Consider the following 20,682-nt stretch of genomic DNA (forward strand, 5'->3'; position numbering starts at 1 on the left):
ATAATGTGTTTTTGAGCTCTACTAGAGCAGGTTTTCATGCTTGAAGGTTTCAGGGAGTTCAGAAACACTGACACTGATATAGAGAATAACTGTGTGTGTGTGTGTGTGTGTGTGTGTGTGTGCAGGTGCTGGAGGACAATGACTACGGCCGTGCGGTGGACTGGTGGGGTTTGGGAGTGGTGATGTATGAGATGATGTGTGGCCGTCTGCCCTTCTATAACCAGGATCACGAGCGTCTGTTTGAGCTCATCCTGATGGAGGACATCCGCTTCCCTCGCACACTCGCTCCGGAGGGAAAATCACTGCTGTCCGGCCTGCTCAAGAAAGACCCCAAGCAACGGTCGGTGTCATCACGCACTGCCGTACTGCTCTTTATACTGTATCCCAGCATGCAAAGCACACTTACTGACAGTCCTGATATTTAGTGTTTCTGGTGTCGGTAATGGAGACTGTGTGTGTGTGTGTTTTTAGGTTAGGTGGCGGTCCTGATGATGCTAAAGAGATCATGCAGCACAAATTCTTCACTGGAATTGAGTGGCAAGATGTTTACGAGAAGAAGGTAAAAACACACAAATGATCATATCACCAAACTCACGTTCATCAGGCTTTTCAATCTTTTAGATGTCATGAACCCCCAAATATGATCATCCTCATGTGAAGGACCCCATCCTAACATTTAAAAGGCATCTATCTTTTATAAACACCTAAATTGATACACTGAAAAATGAATATTATAAATCTAAAATTAGCTTCTGTTATGTTATTATGTATATTTATTCTACTCACTATGGTAATGTACTGTTAAATGCATTATTTATTTATTTAAATTGAATTGAATTTTTATTTCTTTTTTTATTTATATTAATAAATTTTTGTATTTATTTTAATCTAAATTTAATCTATTTATTAGATTAATAACTAACTAATGTTTTATTTTAATCAAATTTTTATTTATTTATTAAAAAAAATTATATTTGTATTATGGAAAAATTAATATAAATAAATAAAGTAGAATGTAAAATGCATAATTTATTCATTTATTTAAATTGAATTTTTATTTCTTTTTTATTTATATTAATCGATTTTTGTATTTATTTAATCTAATTTAATCTATTTATTAGAGTAATAACTAACTAATGTTTTATTTTAATCACATTTTTATTTATTTATTAAAAATAAATTATATTTGTATTATGGAAAAATCAATATAAATAAATAAAGTAGAATGTTAAATGCATTTATTTATTTATTTAAATTGAATCTAATTTTTTTATATTAATCGATTTTTGTATTTATTTTAATCTAATTTAATCTATTTATTAGATTAATAACTAACTAATGTTTTATTTTAATCACATTTTTATTTATTTATTAAAAATAAATTATATTTATATTATGGAAAAATTTATATAAATAAATAAAGTAGAATGTTAAATGCATTATTTATTCATTTTAAATTGAATCTAATTTTTTTTATATTAATCGATTTTTGTATTTATTTTAATCTAATTTAATCTATTTATTAGATTAATAACTAACTAATGTTTTATTTTAATCACATTTGTATTTATTTATTAAAAATAAATTATATTTGTATTATGGAAACGTTTATTTAAATAAATAAATTATAAATATATGCTACGTTATTTTTTCTACTCCCTATAGTAATGTACTTTTAAATGTATTATTTATTCATTTATTTAATTTTAATCAATTTATTTATAGTAATCTATTTTTTTTTTTTTATTTATTTTAATCTAATTTAATCTATTTAATAGATTAATAACTAACTAATATATTTTAATCACAGTTTTATTTATTTATTAAAAACATAAATTATATCCTACAATTATTTTTGCATTTATAGGAGTTTCCCTTCAGGTGCAAAATTTATGGCCTGAGAGTTTCTAAATAAATCATGCAACTTGATTTACTAAGGTTTGTGCTAGTTAATTTATTGGTGTTTGTGCCATTATTTAACACCCCAAAAAGCATCTAAAGTTAATGCTTTTTCACATTTAATTAAATGCAGTCATTTGTGAAATTTACTAGCAATTTCTGAGTGAAAATCCCACAGCAGTTATTTCAGTGTAGTGAAGTAGAATGGCTGTAAAATGGTTGATCGGGATTGTCTAACAGTCTCTCTCTGTTCCTCAGCTGATTCCTCCATTCAAACCGCAAGTGTCCTCAGAAACAGACACCAGATATTTTGATGAAGAGTTCACAGGACAGACCATCACCATCACGCCGCCTGGACAAGGTACCGCCGTCACAAACACCTGGAATATTAGGCTGCTGTCACTTTAAGACATAATGCACTGATCCAAAATACTGGTTTAAAAGAACATCATTTATTTGAAATAGAATCTTTTGTAACATTATAAAAGTCTTTACTGTCACTTTTGATCAATTTAATGTATCCTTGCTGAATAAATGTATCAATTTATTAAAAAAAAATTTTTTTTGAACGGTATTGTATAATGTTACAAAAGCTTTCTTTTTCAAATAAATGCTGTTCTTTTGAACTTTCTATTCATCAAACAATCCTGAAAAAAAAAATGTACACAACTGTTTTCAACACTGATAATAAATATAGCTGCGAGCAGCAAATATCGGGGTTTAAGGCCTTTAAGCACATGTGTAAAAAGGTATTATGTTTAATTTAGCAAGCATATAGCCACTTAGATCATAGATGGGAAAAGACCATTTATAGCCAATACAGGCAATTTACCATGGGAAATATATGGTTTTTAAAGCTTTTTAAAACAGTTATAGCGCCACCTATGGTCTGATCTCCATATAAGTTTGCATGCTTGTTTAGAATTATATGTCACATGTGCTCACCTATTTTCATGAAGTTCTGAGTTTTCGTTTAGGATTTATAGGCTTTTTCAGTATATTTTGCCACGCCCCTTTTCTAAATTACCCAGTTATATCTACCCAAAGGGTGAAGTTCAACTTTTTTGGGTTAATTATTGATCTGGAGAGTCCAGAGAATTGTACTACACTGGTTTGGTTTCCGATCGGACGAAAAACCCAAGACTAGTTCGCAAAAGTAGTTTTTTTTTTTTTTTACACAATTGTGACAGTTACAGCCATGTTAGTAAAAGTGGCCCCACCCATTTTTAACATTTCGTCACTTAGTGACCGTAAATCAAAATTCCAACTTTTTTTGGATAACTTTTGATATTCAGTCTCCAGAGAACATTTCTGCACTGGTTTGGTTCCAATCAGGCGAAAAACCTAGAACTATAGTTCGCGAAAGTAGTTTTTTTTTACATAACTGTGAATATTTAATGAACGATTTGATTGACAGCAGTGGTTCTTGAGGCAAAGTTGCTCAGCATGAGGAGATCTATCAAATGATATGCATATTGTGTGCATGTGTGAAACACTACATGATCACAGAGGTGTAAAATTTGTTAGCGCCATCTAGTGGCTGATTTCTTTTAAAATTCTTACAGACCTCAAGGACCATGAGCCGAACATGCGTCAATCAGACTAACGGTTGCGTAGTTACAGCTGATTTTTTTATGATATAGCACCACCAAGTGTCCAATCGCCATGATTTTTTTTTACTGTGACCACAGATTGAGCCCATACACAAGTATACCAAGTTTGGTGAAAATATCTCATTCCGTTCAAGAGTTACAGCCATTTTAGTAAAAGTGGCCCCGCCCATTTTGAACATTTTGGCACCCCTTAGTGACCGTAAATCAAAATTTCAACTTTTTTTTGATAACTTTTGATATTCCGTCTCCAGAGAACATTTCTGCACTGGTTTGGTTCCAATCGGGCGAAAAACCTAGAACTAGTTCGCAAAAGTCAAAATGCCGGAAAATTTTTCCAGGCGGAAATGAAATCGGAGATATACGTTTTGTTCGTTTCCAACAATATAAGGCACCCGAGTCTAAGACAAACTGTCTAGGTAGGTGTTATGAGCAGTTTAGCATTTTTGATTGCTGTAGCGCCACCTATTGGCCAATCATACTTTGTCAGTCTCTCCCCAAATTGAGTCCTATCATCTGGCCAAGTGTTACTGAACTGCTCACAATTACTTTCATGCCAACTTTAGTTATGAAAGAAGCATAATAAAGAATGTAAAGGGGAAATAAGCGTTTATGATTGTGTCTATCTTGTAAACAGAGGATGGTATGGAGCCGTTCGACAGCGAGAGGAGGCCACATTTCCCACAGTTCTCCTACTCCGCCAGTGGAATGGCATGAAAGCGTCCTGATATCTGCCTCTGCTCCAGCATCACTTTAGGTAGACGTTTCCTCTCCTCTGACGGACGCAGCGTCACACGACTGCTCTGAGATCAGCGTGAAGGGAGATGTTTACCAGCACGTCTGGATCTGTGATGTTTGTCCTGAAACCAGTTTCTCTTTGCTTTTGTGGCCTTTGATTTCATGATCTTTTCTGAGGATATGAGAGGGAACACTGAAACATGTTTCCACTCGAACTGCCAAATTAATGTCGATTATATAGCATTGAAAGAAACAGATTGTACAGCACATCTTTAGTCTCGTATTGAAGTATTAAAACTAACCTCATGCCAAATATTATTTTATTTCCATTCAAAAACACCATTTATATGAACCGACCAATTGAAACGAATGAAAAAGCAGCTTGTATAAATGTATAGACTGAACTGAACTGTCTCTCGACCCCTAAAGTACTTTTGGTCTAAATTTCACTTGCATGGAATGTGCAATATAGTAGAAATGTAGATAAATTATTATTATTTTTTTTTTGTATTAATTATTAAAATGACTGAATTCCACTAAACTAGAAATTAACTTATTAAAAACCACCACCATCAATATTGCAAAGAAACCTGAACATTTCTGGATCATATTTCAAATCCTAAAATCATAAGAGAGAAATAAACAAATATATTTTTCTTTAAGAAAATAAAGCCTGAGTTTAGGGCCAAAAATGACGGTATTAAAGGGATAGTTTACCCAAAAATGAAATTTTTTTATCATCATTTACTCACCCTCAAGTTCTTCCAAACCTGTATGAGTTTCTTTCTTCTGCTGAACATAAAGGAAGATATTTTAAAAAAAGTTTGTAACCAGGTTGCTTTGGGGCACCATTGACTTCCATAGTAGGAAAACAAAATACTATGGTGCCCCAGAACTGTTCAGTTTCCCTTATTCTTCAAAATATCTTCCTTTATGTTCAGCAGAAGAAAGAAATGTGTACAGGCTTGGAACAACTTGAGGCTGAGTAAACAGAATTTTCAATTTTGGGTCAACTATCCCTTTAAGGCCCGTTCACACCAAGAACGATAACTACGCCGCGGACACGACGCGTCAAAAGATATTTGTGTTCAACACCAATGAACAATAACAGCGTTTATTTTAAGCTCACGCGCTCCGGTTTTAAAGTGTGTACAACATGTTTTTGCTGTTCTTGTTGCAGTTACACGGCTTTAACCAGCAGATGTCCTCAGTGTGCTATGTTTCGAGAGAATAGCTAGCGCAGTCACTCTAATCTAATGGGGCGTTCACACCAGACGCAACTTGCGCAAATAAATCGCGTGTAGTTGGACGCTTGAACATTTTGAGTTTACTCGCTTCATTCGCGCATAAAATTCACTTCACGACATGCGAATTTGCGTCATGGTCAAGGAAAGACAGACTCATCAGCAGGAAAGTAGTTGTAAAATATGGCGAATAAGCTCAATTTACCGGCTTTCATTTTTCAATATGCATATATATAGCTCAAATTGAGTAAAGAGCGTTTTTTACAACTTACCAGATTGTCCGACCTCCTCACTCACTTTCTTCCACTTTATTCCTGTTTCTATAAAAGTGCGAAGATGTATCGTACAGCGACAATGATTTTGTCCTCCATTGTTGTGTCGGATTTCTGCCTCCGCTCGCTACATCATAATCACATCACTACTAGAGCAAGCTCCTGATTGGGTAATGTGGTGCGAATATTCGCCAAAGTTCAAATTTTTCAACTTACACGTTGAAAAATCACACGTTACGCGCAAATCACGCATTACGCGCGTCAAACGCCCCAAGTGCTCAATTTGCGCGAATCGCGCCACAGGATGTCTATCGCGTCTTTGCACTGATTTATGTAAATCACTCGCCCTTAATGGTGCGTTCACACCAGACACGAATGAAGCGTTAATTCGTGAGTGATTTACATGGTAAGTCAATGCAAAGACGCGAATAGACATCCTGCCGCGCGGTGTGAATGATGCGAATGACACAGCGCGAATTGAGCGTTTTGGGCATTTGACACGTGTGATTCGCGCGAATCGCGCAAGTTGAAAAATCTGAACTTTGCCAAATATTCGCACTATGTTAACCAATCAGGAGCTTGCTCTAGTAGTGACATGATTGCAACGCAGTGAGCGGAGGCAGAAATCTGAAACAACAATGGAGGACAAAATCATCGTCGCTGTACGATACATCTTCGCACTTTTATAGAAACAGGAATAAAAAGGATCTTTCTTGGAAGAAAGTGAGTGAGGAGGTCGGACAATCTGGTAAGTTGTAAAAAATGCTCTTTACTCCATTTGAGCTATATATATATACATATTGAGACTACAAGCTAGCTAAAGCCGGCACATTGAGCTTATTTGCCGTATTTTACAACTACTTTCCTGCTGATGTGTTTATTCAGAGGAAGTGTGCAGAAATGAGACTGGAGCCGCCTGGCAGAAGCCCCTCTCATGACGAGAATTCGCATCTGTTTTGAAGTGAATTTCACGTGTGAATGAAGCGAGTAAACTCAAAATGTTCAAATAGCAAAAAAAAAAAAAAAAGCAATAGTGCAAAAAATGTATTTGCACAAGTCGCGTCTGGTGTGAACGCCCCATAACGCTTCATTCGTGTCTGGTGTGAACGCCCCATAACGCTTCATTCGTGTCTGGTGTGAACGCACCATAAAGTGAATTTACCTGACGAAGTCAATATAATGGAATAAAACGTGTCTTTTTTTTACTGCAACTTTAAAGGAAGCAATGCTGTAGCTAAAACTAGCGCTGGATACCTGGGGTAATTTTATATTACACTGTTTGCTAGCCTAGCATTATGATCGCTTTTTTTGACTTGTCAAACAGCGCTTGCTTTTCACTTCTCCGCAATGTCGTCCGCCATTTTAAGTTCGCAAGCCGTTGAATTAGAATGGATTCTGATTGGCTGTCAGTGTTTTATCGTCCAACCGTTCTGAAAGATATTGTTTATCATTATCATTATAGCTGTGGTGTGGACAGTGCCATTCTTTTAGTTAGAACGATTTATTTATCGTTATCTTTATAGTTATAGATCTTGGTGTGAACGGGCCTTTACAATTCAAATGTATCCATGAGAATGAGGAAATATACAATTCAAAGTTTAAATTCTTAATTTATTATATGATGCAATTTTATACAATTTAATCATTACAATATCTGTCTGACGATGTCATTTTGTCATTGTTTTACCAAATAAATACTGCATAAAAGCCATTACTTAGACATAATAGCCTACATTTCAAATGTTATAGAGGATGGTTACTGGGGCATGTTGTCACAAAAGGTCAACGCAGAAATTGGCTATCCTAAATGAATCCATCCTGACAAATGTATGATTTAAATCCTATAATTTCTTCTTTTATGTGAGCCTGACATGTTTTGATGGGTTTCAATGTCGCGTATTAAGCAGCTTTTTGTATTCTCCATCTCATCAATCCTCTTCCTGTTTTATTTTCCGTGTGTTTCATGTTCTGTTGCGTGTTTTCGTCCCAATGTGTTGCACAGCCTCGGCGAGGTACTTTAGCGACCGATGAACAATTACAATCCAAGGGACCATCGAAGTGGCATAACTGTTTGAAATGACTTTGTGTTTTAGCTTGGATTCGTTTATTAGTTATATATTAACAACTAGAAAGGACGTATGTGATTTACTGTGTGCTCCACACACACACACACACACACACCATGCAAAACGGATTCATTTGTGCATTAAAAGTGTTTTATACAACTTATTTAAAGCAACATTTCTACACATTGGTGTAAATATAATGAAACTGTTTTGAAGCACTTGCGATTTTAACTCAACACAACCACACGTGTGAGAATCTTTTGGCTGGTTATGTGTTTTAAACTTATTATTATTATTATTATTATTATTATTATTATTGTGAAATGCTCTGATCATTGTTGATGGTATGTGTAATAATCACCACACAGATGTTGGTCAGCATACGTAAATGAATGTAAAGGCCTTTCTTCTCTTTTCACCTTATTACCTTATTATATATATGCAAAACTATTTTTTCCTATTTTTTAGATCTGATGTTTCATATGAATTATGCTTTTTCATACAGTCCTCTGATCTTTTTTTTAAATGGGAAGATATTTTACTTTTTTATCCTTTAATTTTGTTGTCTTTTTTAATACGTAAACTAAAGAACACCAGCTTTAGGATACAAATAATATTCAATTTGTATACATTGTTCAGCTGTTTTTATGATTTAGACTTTTTTTTCCATTGAATTGATCAAATAAAGTTTTGGCTAAATTGTATTGGTTGATTATTTCACACCTCTTCTATACATCTATGTTCTTCTTAGTAAAAATTTATTTATAGTTAATTAAACATTGGTAACCGTGAGGTTTGATGTTTTGGTAACACTTCACAATAAGGTTTCATTAAAGGTAACTTTTTTTGTTCAAAATATACAAAACTTAAATAATATCATCAATTCTTCATCCAAAAAGTGTTTTTGTCTTACGCTGATTCACTATGGTAAACTTATAAGTGTTTACAATTTAGACCTGGCGGGATGGTTTTCGCAGGAAATTGCGTACGTCTCATTTCGAAGGCTGCGTCCTCTGGAGGTCGCATTTGAAGGCTGCATATGTCATCGAGGTGGTCTCATTTAAGAAAAGTAACCGCAAATAATAAAGAAATTACAGTATTTCACACTTAACAAGGAATAAGAGTCAGTACTTTTCATGGAAATACCCCAAATTAAACATCCTACTTCAGACCTTAGTGCATTCCAATCACAATACGTCACGTTCACATGTTGACCACACGATGTCGCCATGACACTACGAGAGCATATCGTGTTTTTGTGTCAATTATGGCAAAATAAAAATAACACAAAATAGCATTGAAAACTACAGAGCCCCGCACGACATGCAAGAAAAAAAAATTTATCTACTTTCTATTTACTATTTTGTTCCCTCGATTTACTAAAACATGCGCACGATTTACTATTTCGTTCCATCGATTTACTAAATCATGCGCACAATTTACTAAAACGTGCGCACGATTTACTATTTCGTTCCATCGATTTACTAAATCATGCGCACGATTTACTATTTCGTTCCATCGATTTACTAAATCATGCGCACAATTTACTATTTCGTTCCATCGATTTACTAAATCATGCGCACAATTTACTATTTCGTTCCATCGATTTACTAAATCATGCGCACAATTTACTATTTCGTTCCAAACGATTTACTAAATCATGCGCACGATTTACTATTTCGTTCCATTGATTTACTAAATCATGCGCACAATTTACTAAAACGTGCGCACGATTTAATATTTCATTCCATCGATTTACTAAATCATGCGCACAATTTACTAAAACGTGCGCACGATTTACTATTTCGTTCCCTCGATTTACTAAATCATGCACACGATTTACTAAAACGTGCGCACAATTTACTATTTCGTTCCCTCGATTTACTAAATCATGCGCACAATTTACTAAAACGTGCGCACAATTTACTATTTCGTTCCCTCGATTTACTAAATCATGCGCACAATTTACTAAAACGTGCGCACAATTTACTATTTCGTTCCCTCGATTTACTAAATCATGCACACGATTTACTATTTCGTTCCATCGATTTACTAAATCATGCGCACAATTTACTAAAACGTGCGCACGATTTACTATTTCGTTCCATCGATTTACTAAATCATGCGCACAATTTACTAAAACGTGCGCACGATTTAATATTTCATTCCATCGATTTACTAAATCATGCGCACAATTTACTAAAACGTGCGCACGATTTACTATTTCGTTCCCTCGATTTACTAAATCATGCACACGATTTACTATTTCGTTCCATCGATTTACTAAATCATGCGCACAATTTACTAAAACGTGCGCACGATTTACTATTTCGTTCCATCGATTTACTAAATTGTGCACACAATTTACTATTTAGTTCCCTCGATTTACTAAATCATGCGCACGATTTACTATTTCGTTCCATCGATTTACTAAATCATGCGCACAATTTACTAAAACGTGCGCACGATTTACTATTTCGTTCCCTCGATTTACTAAATCATGCGCACAATTTACTAAAACGTGCGCACGATTTACTATTTCGTTCCCTCGATTTACTAAATCGTGCGCACGATTTACTATTTCGTTCCATCGATTTACTAAATCATGCGCACAATTTACTAAAACGTGCGCACGATTTACTATTTCGTTCCCTCGATTTACTAAATCATGCGCACAATTTACTAAAACGTGCGCACGATTTACTATTTCGTTCCCTCGATTTACTAAATCATGCGCACAATTTACTAAAACGTGCGCACGATTTACTATTTCGTTCCCTCGATTTACTAAATCATGCGCACAATTTACTAAAACGTGCGCACGATTTACTATTTCGTTCCCTCGATTTACTAAATCATGCGCACAATTTACTAAAACGTGCGCACGATTTACTATTTCGTTCCATCGATTTACTAAATCATGCGCACAATTTACTAAAACGTGCGCACGATTTACTATTTAGTTCCCTCGATTTACTAAATCATGCGCACGATTTAATATTTCGTTCCATCGATTTACTAAATCATGCGCACAATTTACTAAAACGTGCGCACGATTTACTATTTCGTTCCCTCGATTTACTAAATCATGCGCACAATTTACTAAAACGTGTGCACGATTTACTATTTCGTTCCATCGATTTACTAAATCATGCGCACAATTTACTAAAACGTGCGCACGATTTACTATTTAGTTCCCTCGATTTACTAAATCATGCGCACGATTTACTATTTCGTTCCATCGATTTACTAAATCATGCGCACAATTTACTAAAACGTGCGCACGATTTACTATTTCGTTCCCTCGATTTACTAAATCATGCGCACAATTTACTAAAACGTGTGCACGATTTACTATTTCGTTCCATCGATTTACTAAATCATTTACTATTTCGCGATTTACACATGCGCATTTACTAAAACGTGCGCACGATTTACTATTTAGTTCCCTCGATTTACTAAATCATGCGCACGATTTACTATTTCGTTCCATCGATTTACTAAATCATGCGCACAATTTACTAAAACGTGCGCACGATTTAATATTTAGTTCCCTCGATTTACTAAATCATGCGCACGATTTACTATTTCGTTCCCTCGATTTACTAAATCATGCGCACAATGTACTAAAACGTGCGCACGATTTACTATTTAGTTCCCTCGATTTACTAAATCATGCGCACGATTTACTATTTCGTTCCATCGATTTACTAAATCATGCACACGATTTACTATTTCGTTCCCTCGATTTACTAAATCATGCGCACAATTTACTAAAACGTGCGCACGATTTACTATTTCGTTCCCTCGATTTACTAAATCATGCGCACAATTTACTAAAACGTGCGCACGATTTACTATTTCGTTCCATCGATTTACTAAATCATGCGCACAATTTACTAAAACGTGCGCACGATTTACTATTTAGTTCCCTCGATTTACTAAATCATGCGCACGATTTACTATTTCGTTCCATCGATTTACTAAATCATGCGCACAATTTACTAAAACGTGCGCACGATTTAATATTTAGTTCCCTCGATTTACTAAATCATGCGCACGATTTACTATTTCGTTCCATCGATTTACTAAATCATGCACACGATTTACTATTTCGTTCCATCGATTTTCTAAATCATGCGCACGATTTACTAAATTGTGTGCACGATTTACTATTTCATTCCCTCGATTTACTAAATCATGCGCACGATTTACTATTTCGTTCCCTTGATTTTACTACATCATGCGCACAATTTACTATTTCGTTCCCTCGATTTAAATCATGTGCATGATTTATAAATCGAGGGAACGAAATAGTAAATCGTGCGCACGATTTAGCCTACTATTTGTTTCCTGCATGTCATGTCTGGGGCTCCATAGAAAACAGCTGATGAAAAGCAAAAACGAACGTAACATTACATTAACTTTAAAGGGTTAATTCAAACAAAAATGAAAATTCTGTCATTTATGACTTACCCTCATGCCGTTCCACACCCGTAAGATCTTTGTTAATCTTCAGAACACAAATTAAGATATTTTAGTTGAAATCCGATGGCTCAGTGAGGCCTCCATAGGGAGCAATGGACACTTCCTCTCTCAAGATCCATAAAAGTACTAAACACATATTTAAATCAGTTCATGTGAGTAGGCTACAGGTTCAATATTAGTGAACTAACCCTTTAATATCTAATGTTAAAGTTTGTTTTTTATATTCATTGGAAACGGGACGCGCCGATATCTTGGAAATGACATCAAATGACGCTCTCGCTGAGGTCGGGGTTGATCTATGTTCCGAGTTCACACGCCGAATATCCGACTTTGAATGGCGTTCCAGACATTATTTCCTAGAACGAGGTGGGAAAAATCCATCTGTGACGCAGCATTAGACCTGACGGGATGGTTTTCGCGGGAAATTGCATATATTCATCACTCGCCCGTGCGTGTCTCGTCATATCCGTAACTGCCGCCTCAGGAGGTCGCATTAAGGCTGCACACGTCATCGAGGCGGACTCCTTTAAGAAAAGATTTGAAGTGTTGTAAAAGCGACGCGGAGATGATGCCGTTTTATTACTCAACAGGTGAGTTAGGTATTTTATTGAACAGATAAATTAGTTCTCTAACAGAGTTCGCGTCAAATTCATCCGCAGAGCCGAAGCACAACCAAAACAATGTTCTTCCGCAAGATGTTTTCCGCAGTTTTTAGCCGCTAGAGGCCCAAAAGTTACATAGTGTACTTATTAATTTGATTAAATAACATTGAACTTTATTAAACTTTGTTTATATTAATAAATACAACTTCATTGTTAGTTCAGGTCCATTAACACATAGTAAATGTTGAAATCAAAATGGAATAAGATTAATGATAAGATAAATGCTTCAGAAGTAACCTTTCTTTTTTTGTCATTGCTTAAATTATTTTGTTTCAAAACTGTTGTACCATTTATACTGCACATAGGCCATAAAATAGTCTATAATGTAGGATGACTACTGTTGTCACAAAAGATCAACAAGCTGTTTTATTTTCCTGAGTGTAAATGCAGAACCTGACTTTGAAAAATAAACCCATCCTGACAAGTATTGATTGGAGTAGGAAGTGTGACAACTAGCCCCGGTGTCTCCGTGATGTGTTGTTCTGAAGCAGATGGTGGAGTCTGTGGGCCAGATGTTGGTTACAAACCCTCACAGCTGGATGGAGTGTAGGACAAAACCCATAGGAAACGGACCGGCCGCAGCTCAAGCACGACATGCTGCAAAGACTGCAAAAATATCTCACCTACAATTCAACACAAAACAGACGTCAGCTGTTTCTCCCACAGCGACCTTCCCCACTGCAACACAATTAAACATCAGGACTCTTTTCCCACAAGCTACTCATGTTTATTTTCAACTCTGATGTTTAAAGCATCTCTGCTTCACAGCTCCAGACTAATGCATGACATTTACATGATTTTATATGAAGGTTCTTACAAATGATAACAGAAAATAGTGCTTTGTTTGTAAATGACGTAGTCATGTTGAGGTCAGAATCAGCTTCTTCACTTCATAATGAGCATTGAATGTCATAATGAGTGTGAATCCTGATTCTTCAGTGAAACACATGGTTGTTGAGGGTCAGTAAAATAAGTTTTGGTTCATTTTAGCTAATTTAACTTCGATTTCAAATGATTTTAAGTCATCTTGAGGCCCTCTTGCCCCTGGCCCTCTGGTTGAGAACAACTGATGCATGTCTTTTGTTTCTTGGTCTGAAAATGACAGATCAGATGATCTTCCTGTGGCGTACAGCGCCATCTAGCGGAGAACAAACGCAACGGAACATCAGAATATGGGTCAATTTTTCTCAGATCTGCAAAGAATGGAAGCACATTTCCAACATATGAAAAAAAAATGCTTTTGTAAATAAAAATTATGACATACTAAGTCGTATTTATGAGGTGAAAAGTCGAAATGATGAGTTTAAAACTCATACTTAGTGTATCAAAATTTCGACTTTTGTCATAATTTCTACTTTTTATATCAATTATTACATAAAAAGTCAAAATTATTACTTTGTATGTCATTATAATGACTTATTATTTGATTTTTATATCTCAATTTTGACTTTTTATGTCATATGTCATAATAATGACTTCATAATTGTGTCATAATTGCAATCTACCAAAGCATAATTATCCCCCTATGGAGTGGAAATGTGCTTCCATAATAATGATTATGACTCATTAATGTTAAATGATTGTAATATCAGATCCCTTTATTGTATATTTGGATTATTGTGGATTTGTTTAATGTAAAATAAAGGTTGAAGCATCACGTTTTTAACTAATTTTGTCAAACAGATTAATTGCAATGAATCACATCTAACAAAAGTTAATCGTTTCCAAAATTAAAGTTTGTTTACATCATATATGTGCATACTGTGTATATTTAATGTGTATATAAATACACACACATGCATGTATATATATATAAATATATGTATTTTACATATAAATAATATTTTTGTTAAATATATACATGCATGTGTGTGTGTGTGTGTGTGTGTGTGTGTGTATATATATATATATATATATATATATACACACACACACAATATAGACACATATATTTTGTAAACAAACTTATTTCGGATGCGATTAATCGTTTGACAGCACTTTACACACATACACACACGCGTATGTATATATATATATATATATATATATATATATATATATATATATATGTATATATATATATATATATATATATATGTATATATATATATATATATGTATATATATGCTATCAAGCAATTAATCGTTTCCAAAATAAAAGTTTGAATATATAAAATTATAAATATAAATCTAAGTATTTTATATATAAATATAATATATTTTTGTTAAATATACATGCATGTGTGTTTATATATATATACACATATTAAATATACACAATATACACATATATTATGTAAACAAACTAATTTTGGATGCGATTAATCGTAATTAATGGTTTGACAGCACTTTACACACATACACACACACACACACACACATATATATATATATATATATACACATATATACACATATATATATATACACATATATATATATACACACATATACACATATATATATACACACATATATATATATATATATATATATATATATATATATATATATATATATATATATTAGTGCTATCAAGCAATTAATCGTTTCCAAAATAAAAGTTATAATATATAAAATTATAAATATAAGTATTTTATATACAAATATAATATACTTTTGTTAAATATACATGCATGTGTGTTTATATATATAAACATATTAAATATACACAGTATACACACATATATTATGTAAACAAATGCATGTTTACAAATCGCATGTAAACATGCGATTAATCGTGATTAATTGTTTGACAGCACTACACACGTACAAACACGCACATGCATACATACAAACTTTTGTTAGACGAAATTAATCGCGATTTGACAGCACTAGTTTTAATTTATGACAACCACAAAGTACCACAATACTTCATTTGTTTATTTTCATCGCTAATCTTTTTCTAAAAGCACTTGCTTCCACTTATTTTCTTAACTAATGCAATGACATTTACACATTTTAAGTGTGACTTTACTATTAGTGCTATAGAATGCTACATTAATCTCTGTTTGTAACTATGCAACAGATGCATTTGAAGAATATAATCGCGCACAGGGGCTTTTATGTTGTAATCCAGTAATTAAAGGTGGATCTAGTTTTTCTGGCTGGAGCTTCAGGTGGAGGCGCTGCGGCGGCTGTGACGTCACTCCCCGCCGGCCTGACACTCTCTGACAGACTCTCGCGCGGACGGACGGACGGCGGATAAAAGTCTCAATATATCAGGGAATAACAGCCGCAAACTCCAGCTACATTATTTCACTTCTTCTAGCAGGGATGGAGAGGGATTAAACTCGTGTTTAGATGGTGTAAAGTGTGTCGTTAAGCGCTCGGATCTTCGGGAATGTCAGGAATAAACTTCCTGTTGAGCTTTAGCCGCCCGGAGCTCCTCTGAAGAAGGTGTGTGAGTTTCACCTGGACAATCTTATCAGTTTGAGTCTCTTTTGTGTGTGTTTATATGTTTAAATAGCTCTGTTGTGCGTTATTTGTGCTGTCATGTTGCGGTTGTGTCTCGTGAACGCGGAATATCGACCGTTGGAAATCCGCATAATATAGTTATGAATGTTGATTGACAGGTTTGTTTGAAGCTAATGGGGTTTAATTCTGCTTTAATGGAGTTTATTTTACACCTGTAGGCCTTACAGATGTCCTGTTTCTGATTTAATGTGTTATTTTCCTTGTAGATTCTGTCTGAGAGTCTTTTAAAGGAACTTTGTCCTGATCAATTCAATTTTAAACACATCAGAAACTAAAAAACATGCTTATCTGAACAATATAACAAGTTTAACTTGATACCAGTAACTGAAACCAAGATTATTAAGTTGGCTTGAAAAAGCCAACTTACTGATCTACGTCTTAAGCTTATTATTATTATTATTATTATTATTATTATTATTCTTCTTAGACTAAATTTCTAAATGCATCTCCTCCTAGACTGTTCAAGCTACAACCACCAAACTCGGACTAGACCTTCAGACTGTTCTGACTTAGTGTGCTATATCTTTTCAGACTGATCCGACTTACGGTTTTCCTAAAAAAGCTGATCAAAACTTGGAAAACTCCCATTGACTTTCATTGAACTGCCTTGGCTGATCTGAACATTCCGTCCAACTGTCAATATTCAAATTCAAACACACAGACTCAATTTAACTGCCATTACTATTTCCAAGCCATTTAAACTCATTCAAACTCATCTATCTATCTATCTATCTATCTATCTAGCTATCTATCTATCTATCTATCTATCTATCTATCTAACTCATTCAAACTCATCTATCTATCTATCTATCTATCAAACTAAATCTATCTATCTATCTATCTATCAAACTAAATCTATCTATCTATCAAACTTAATCTATCTATCTATCTAACTCATTCAAACTCATCTATCTATCTATCTATCTATCAAACTTCTATCTATCTAATCTATCTATCTATCTATCTATCTATCTAGGTAGCTGCCAAGTCACTCCCTAGCAACCAAACAGAGTACCCTAGCAACCATATTGGAAAATCTATATCTCTGCATCAGAACATCGTACAGACATGGGGGTTGGTTTGTATTGTCAAGCAGCCTTTGGAGTATCATCATTGGTAGCTGCCAAGCCACTCCCTAGCAACCAAACAGAGTACCCTAGCAACCGTTTTGCAAGATCTATATCTCTGCATCAGAACATCGTACAAACATGGGGGTTATTTTATATTGTCAAGCAGCCTTTGGAGTATCATCATTGGTAGCTGCCAAGCCACTCCCTAGCAACTAAACAGAGTACCCTAGCAACCGTTTTGCAAAATCTACATCTCTGCATCAGAACATCGTACAGACATGGGGGTTGGTTTATTTTGTTCAGCAGCCTTTAGAGTATCATCGTTGGTAGCTCCCAAGCCACTCCCTAGCAACCAAACAGAGTACCCTAGCAACCGTTTTGCAAAATCTATATCTCTGCATCAGAACATCGTACAGACATGGGGGTTGGTTTATTTTGTTCAGCAGCCTTTGGAGTATCATCACTGGTAGCTCCCAAGCCACTCCCTAGCAACCAAATAGAATACCCTAGCAACCGTTTTGCAAGATCTATATCTCTGCATCAGAACATCGTACAGACATGGGGGTTGGTTTATTTTGTGAAGCAGCCTTTGGAGTATCATCACTGGTAGCTGCCAAGCCACTCCCTAGCAACCAAACAGTACCCTAGCAACCGTTTTGCAAGATCTATATCTCTGCATCAGAACATCGTACAGACATGGCAGTTGGCTCTTTTGACTCATGCTAGGAATCTGGACTTCCAACATGCTAGCAGTGAATAGCTACATGCTAATAGTGATTAGCTAAGTGCTAAAGTGGGCTAAGAACATGCTAATAACTCTATAAAAACTCTATAAACTCTAATAACTCTATAAACTCTCTATAGTATCCATCTGTGACAACTACCAATCTATCTATCTACCAATCTATCTTTTTATCTGTCTATCTATCTATCTATCTAAACTACTTTACTAAAACTAAACTTTCAAACTTCAAACTTTTAAAACTACTTCAAACTTTCTGGACCGGCTTTTTCAAGCCAACTTAAAGTTTGTCCTCAATTTTTTATTAATATTATGAAGCCACATGAGTTGAATGTTCAAATTAATTTGACCTAGACATCTTGTTTCTCCTTCATTTTATGTCATTACCTTAAAGTTTGTCAAACAAGTGTATTTTATAATGATTTAAAAGGTTAGTTCACCCAAAAATTTCTGTCATATTACTCATCCTCACACCCGTAAGATGGATCTTCAGAACACAAATTAAGATCATGGCTCAAGGCCTGACATTTCTCTCTCAAGCTTAATGTACAAAAACATATTTAAATCAGTTCATGAAGTGGTTCTATTAATATTATGAAGCCACGGAATATTTTTGGAGTGCGACTTATGATGGCCGATTTCAAAACACTGCGGAAGCTTCGGAGCGTTATGAATCAGCGGTTCGGAGCGCCAAAGTCACATGATTTCAGCAGTTTGACACGTGATCCGAATCATGATTCGACACAAAAGATTCATAACGCTCCGAATCTTCCTGAAGCAGTGTTTTGAAATCGGCCATCACTATATAAGTCATTATTTTGTTTTTTTTGGTGCACCAAAAATATTCTTGTCGCTTTATAATATTAATATTGAACCACTGTACTCACATGAACTGATTTAAATATGTTTTTAGTACATTAATGGATCTTGAGAGAGGAAATGTCATTGCTCAGGCCTCACTGAGCCATCGGATTTCATCAAAAATATCTTAATTTGTGTTGTGAAGATGAATGAAGGTCTTACGGGTGTGGAACGACATGAGGGTGAGTAATTAATGACAGAATTTTCATTTTTGGGTGAACTAACCCTTTAATGTTTTTCACCAATTCAAAGTCAATATGAAATCAAAATCCACTAATTTTCTTTCTTAATGCATGTAAACTGAATGTATAATGCGAAACCAATAGGCAAATAGTTCCTTATCCACCATTTTACCAAGCTCACATCCAGATTTGTCTCCATTTTGGCATTTAAAATCAATTTTTCCAACATACAATAAATTCCTAATCGATAAAAATGTGTTCCTCGGTGAACTCTAAAATACGTCACATTATGAGTTGCGAACGGCAATTCATCTCGACTTTAATCACCTTTTAATCCAAATATTCTGATGATCTCACTAAAAATGAGTTTGTAAAATATGCATGTTTAATATATTATACATCAGATGTTTCAGATGGCTTTAGATGATTGTTTTAGCAGTTATTATTGTGTTGTTATGATCCAGTGGTTGAATCTCAGATTCGGACGGTTTTCCTCCTGCAGGAAGTTGATGGAGTTTTGAGGAGCTGTTTGAAGATGAGCGTGACGTCGTGGTTCCTGGTGAGCAGCTCCGGCACACGCCACCGTTTGCCCCGCGAGATGATCTTCGTGGGCAGAGAGGACTGTGAACTGATGCTACAGGTCAGACACTAAACTGTCTACTCACCCTCATGTCGTTCCAAACCTTCTGAACACAGATGAAGATCTTTTTAATGAAATCTGAGAGCTTTCTGTCCCTCCATTGACAGTCGACGCAACTACCACTTTCAAGCCCCAGAAAGGCAGTAAAGACATCATTAAAGTACATTAAAGCAAACCAAAGCATGCGTGTCACTTCATAAAATTGAGGATAAACCACTGGAGTACTTTAATACACACTTTTTACTAGGGCTGGGTAAAAAAATATTGATTTCTCGATTTTAATCGATATTGATTCTTAATTCCCAAGAATTGATTAGTCTAGTCTGTTTTCAGTTGATGAATGAGCAGAATATGTAGCGCCTCCCATCCAATAAATCGCAATAATCTGTTACTTTTGATATGAAGCAAAGTCTCAGATTTCAAATGACGTCCATCTTATTATGAGATTCAGAAAATAAATACCGTTTTGGCGCTGTTTAATGTGGCGTGACAGATCGCTTTAGCATCTCAGTTAAAGAGAAGCATGTGATCATCCTCTCCTCCGCTTTAATACCAGTTACAGCGCGAAATAAACATGAACATCTGAAGGTATGTTAAAATATACAGTACAACTTACTGAAATCCATATCATGTCTTGTGTAATCGCTCAATCAGTGCTTCAACCTCGGAAAGACGTCAATAAAACAGCTTCAATGTCATGTGACGTCACATTTACCTCAGAAAAACACATT

At 34.9% G+C, this 20,682-nt stretch overlaps 2 protein-coding genes across 2 annotated transcripts in view; both read left to right on the forward strand.

Annotated features, from left to right (window-relative positions):
- akt1 (v-akt murine thymoma viral oncogene homolog 1) overlaps positions 1-4,799 on the forward strand; it is a 60,002-nt gene extending 55,203 nt beyond the window's left edge. Inside the window, exons 11-14 of the mRNA XM_048192144.1 lie at positions 126-340; positions 472-559; positions 2,158-2,260; positions 4,147-4,799. Of these exons, the coding sequence (XP_048048101.1) occupies positions 126-340; positions 472-559; positions 2,158-2,260; positions 4,147-4,226 (486 nt within the window). The 3' untranslated portion in view covers positions 4,227-4,799. The remainder of the gene's footprint in view (positions 1-125; positions 341-471; positions 560-2,157; positions 2,261-4,146) is intronic.
- An 11,287-nt stretch (positions 4,800-16,086) lies between these two features.
- cep170ba (centrosomal protein 170Ba) overlaps positions 16,087-20,682 on the forward strand; it is a 40,450-nt gene continuing 35,854 nt past the window's right edge. Inside the window, 2 exon segments of the mRNA XM_048192146.1 lie at positions 16,087-16,378; positions 19,814-19,951. Coding sequence (XP_048048103.1) covers positions 19,847-19,951 — 105 coding nt within the window. The 5' untranslated portion in view covers positions 16,087-16,378; positions 19,814-19,846.

Source organism: Megalobrama amblycephala, linkage group LG5 (assembly GCF_018812025.1).
Source record: "Megalobrama amblycephala isolate DHTTF-2021 linkage group LG5, ASM1881202v1, whole genome shotgun sequence".
In the NCBI taxonomy this organism is placed as follows: Eukaryota; Metazoa; Chordata; class Actinopteri; order Cypriniformes; family Xenocyprididae; genus Megalobrama; species Megalobrama amblycephala.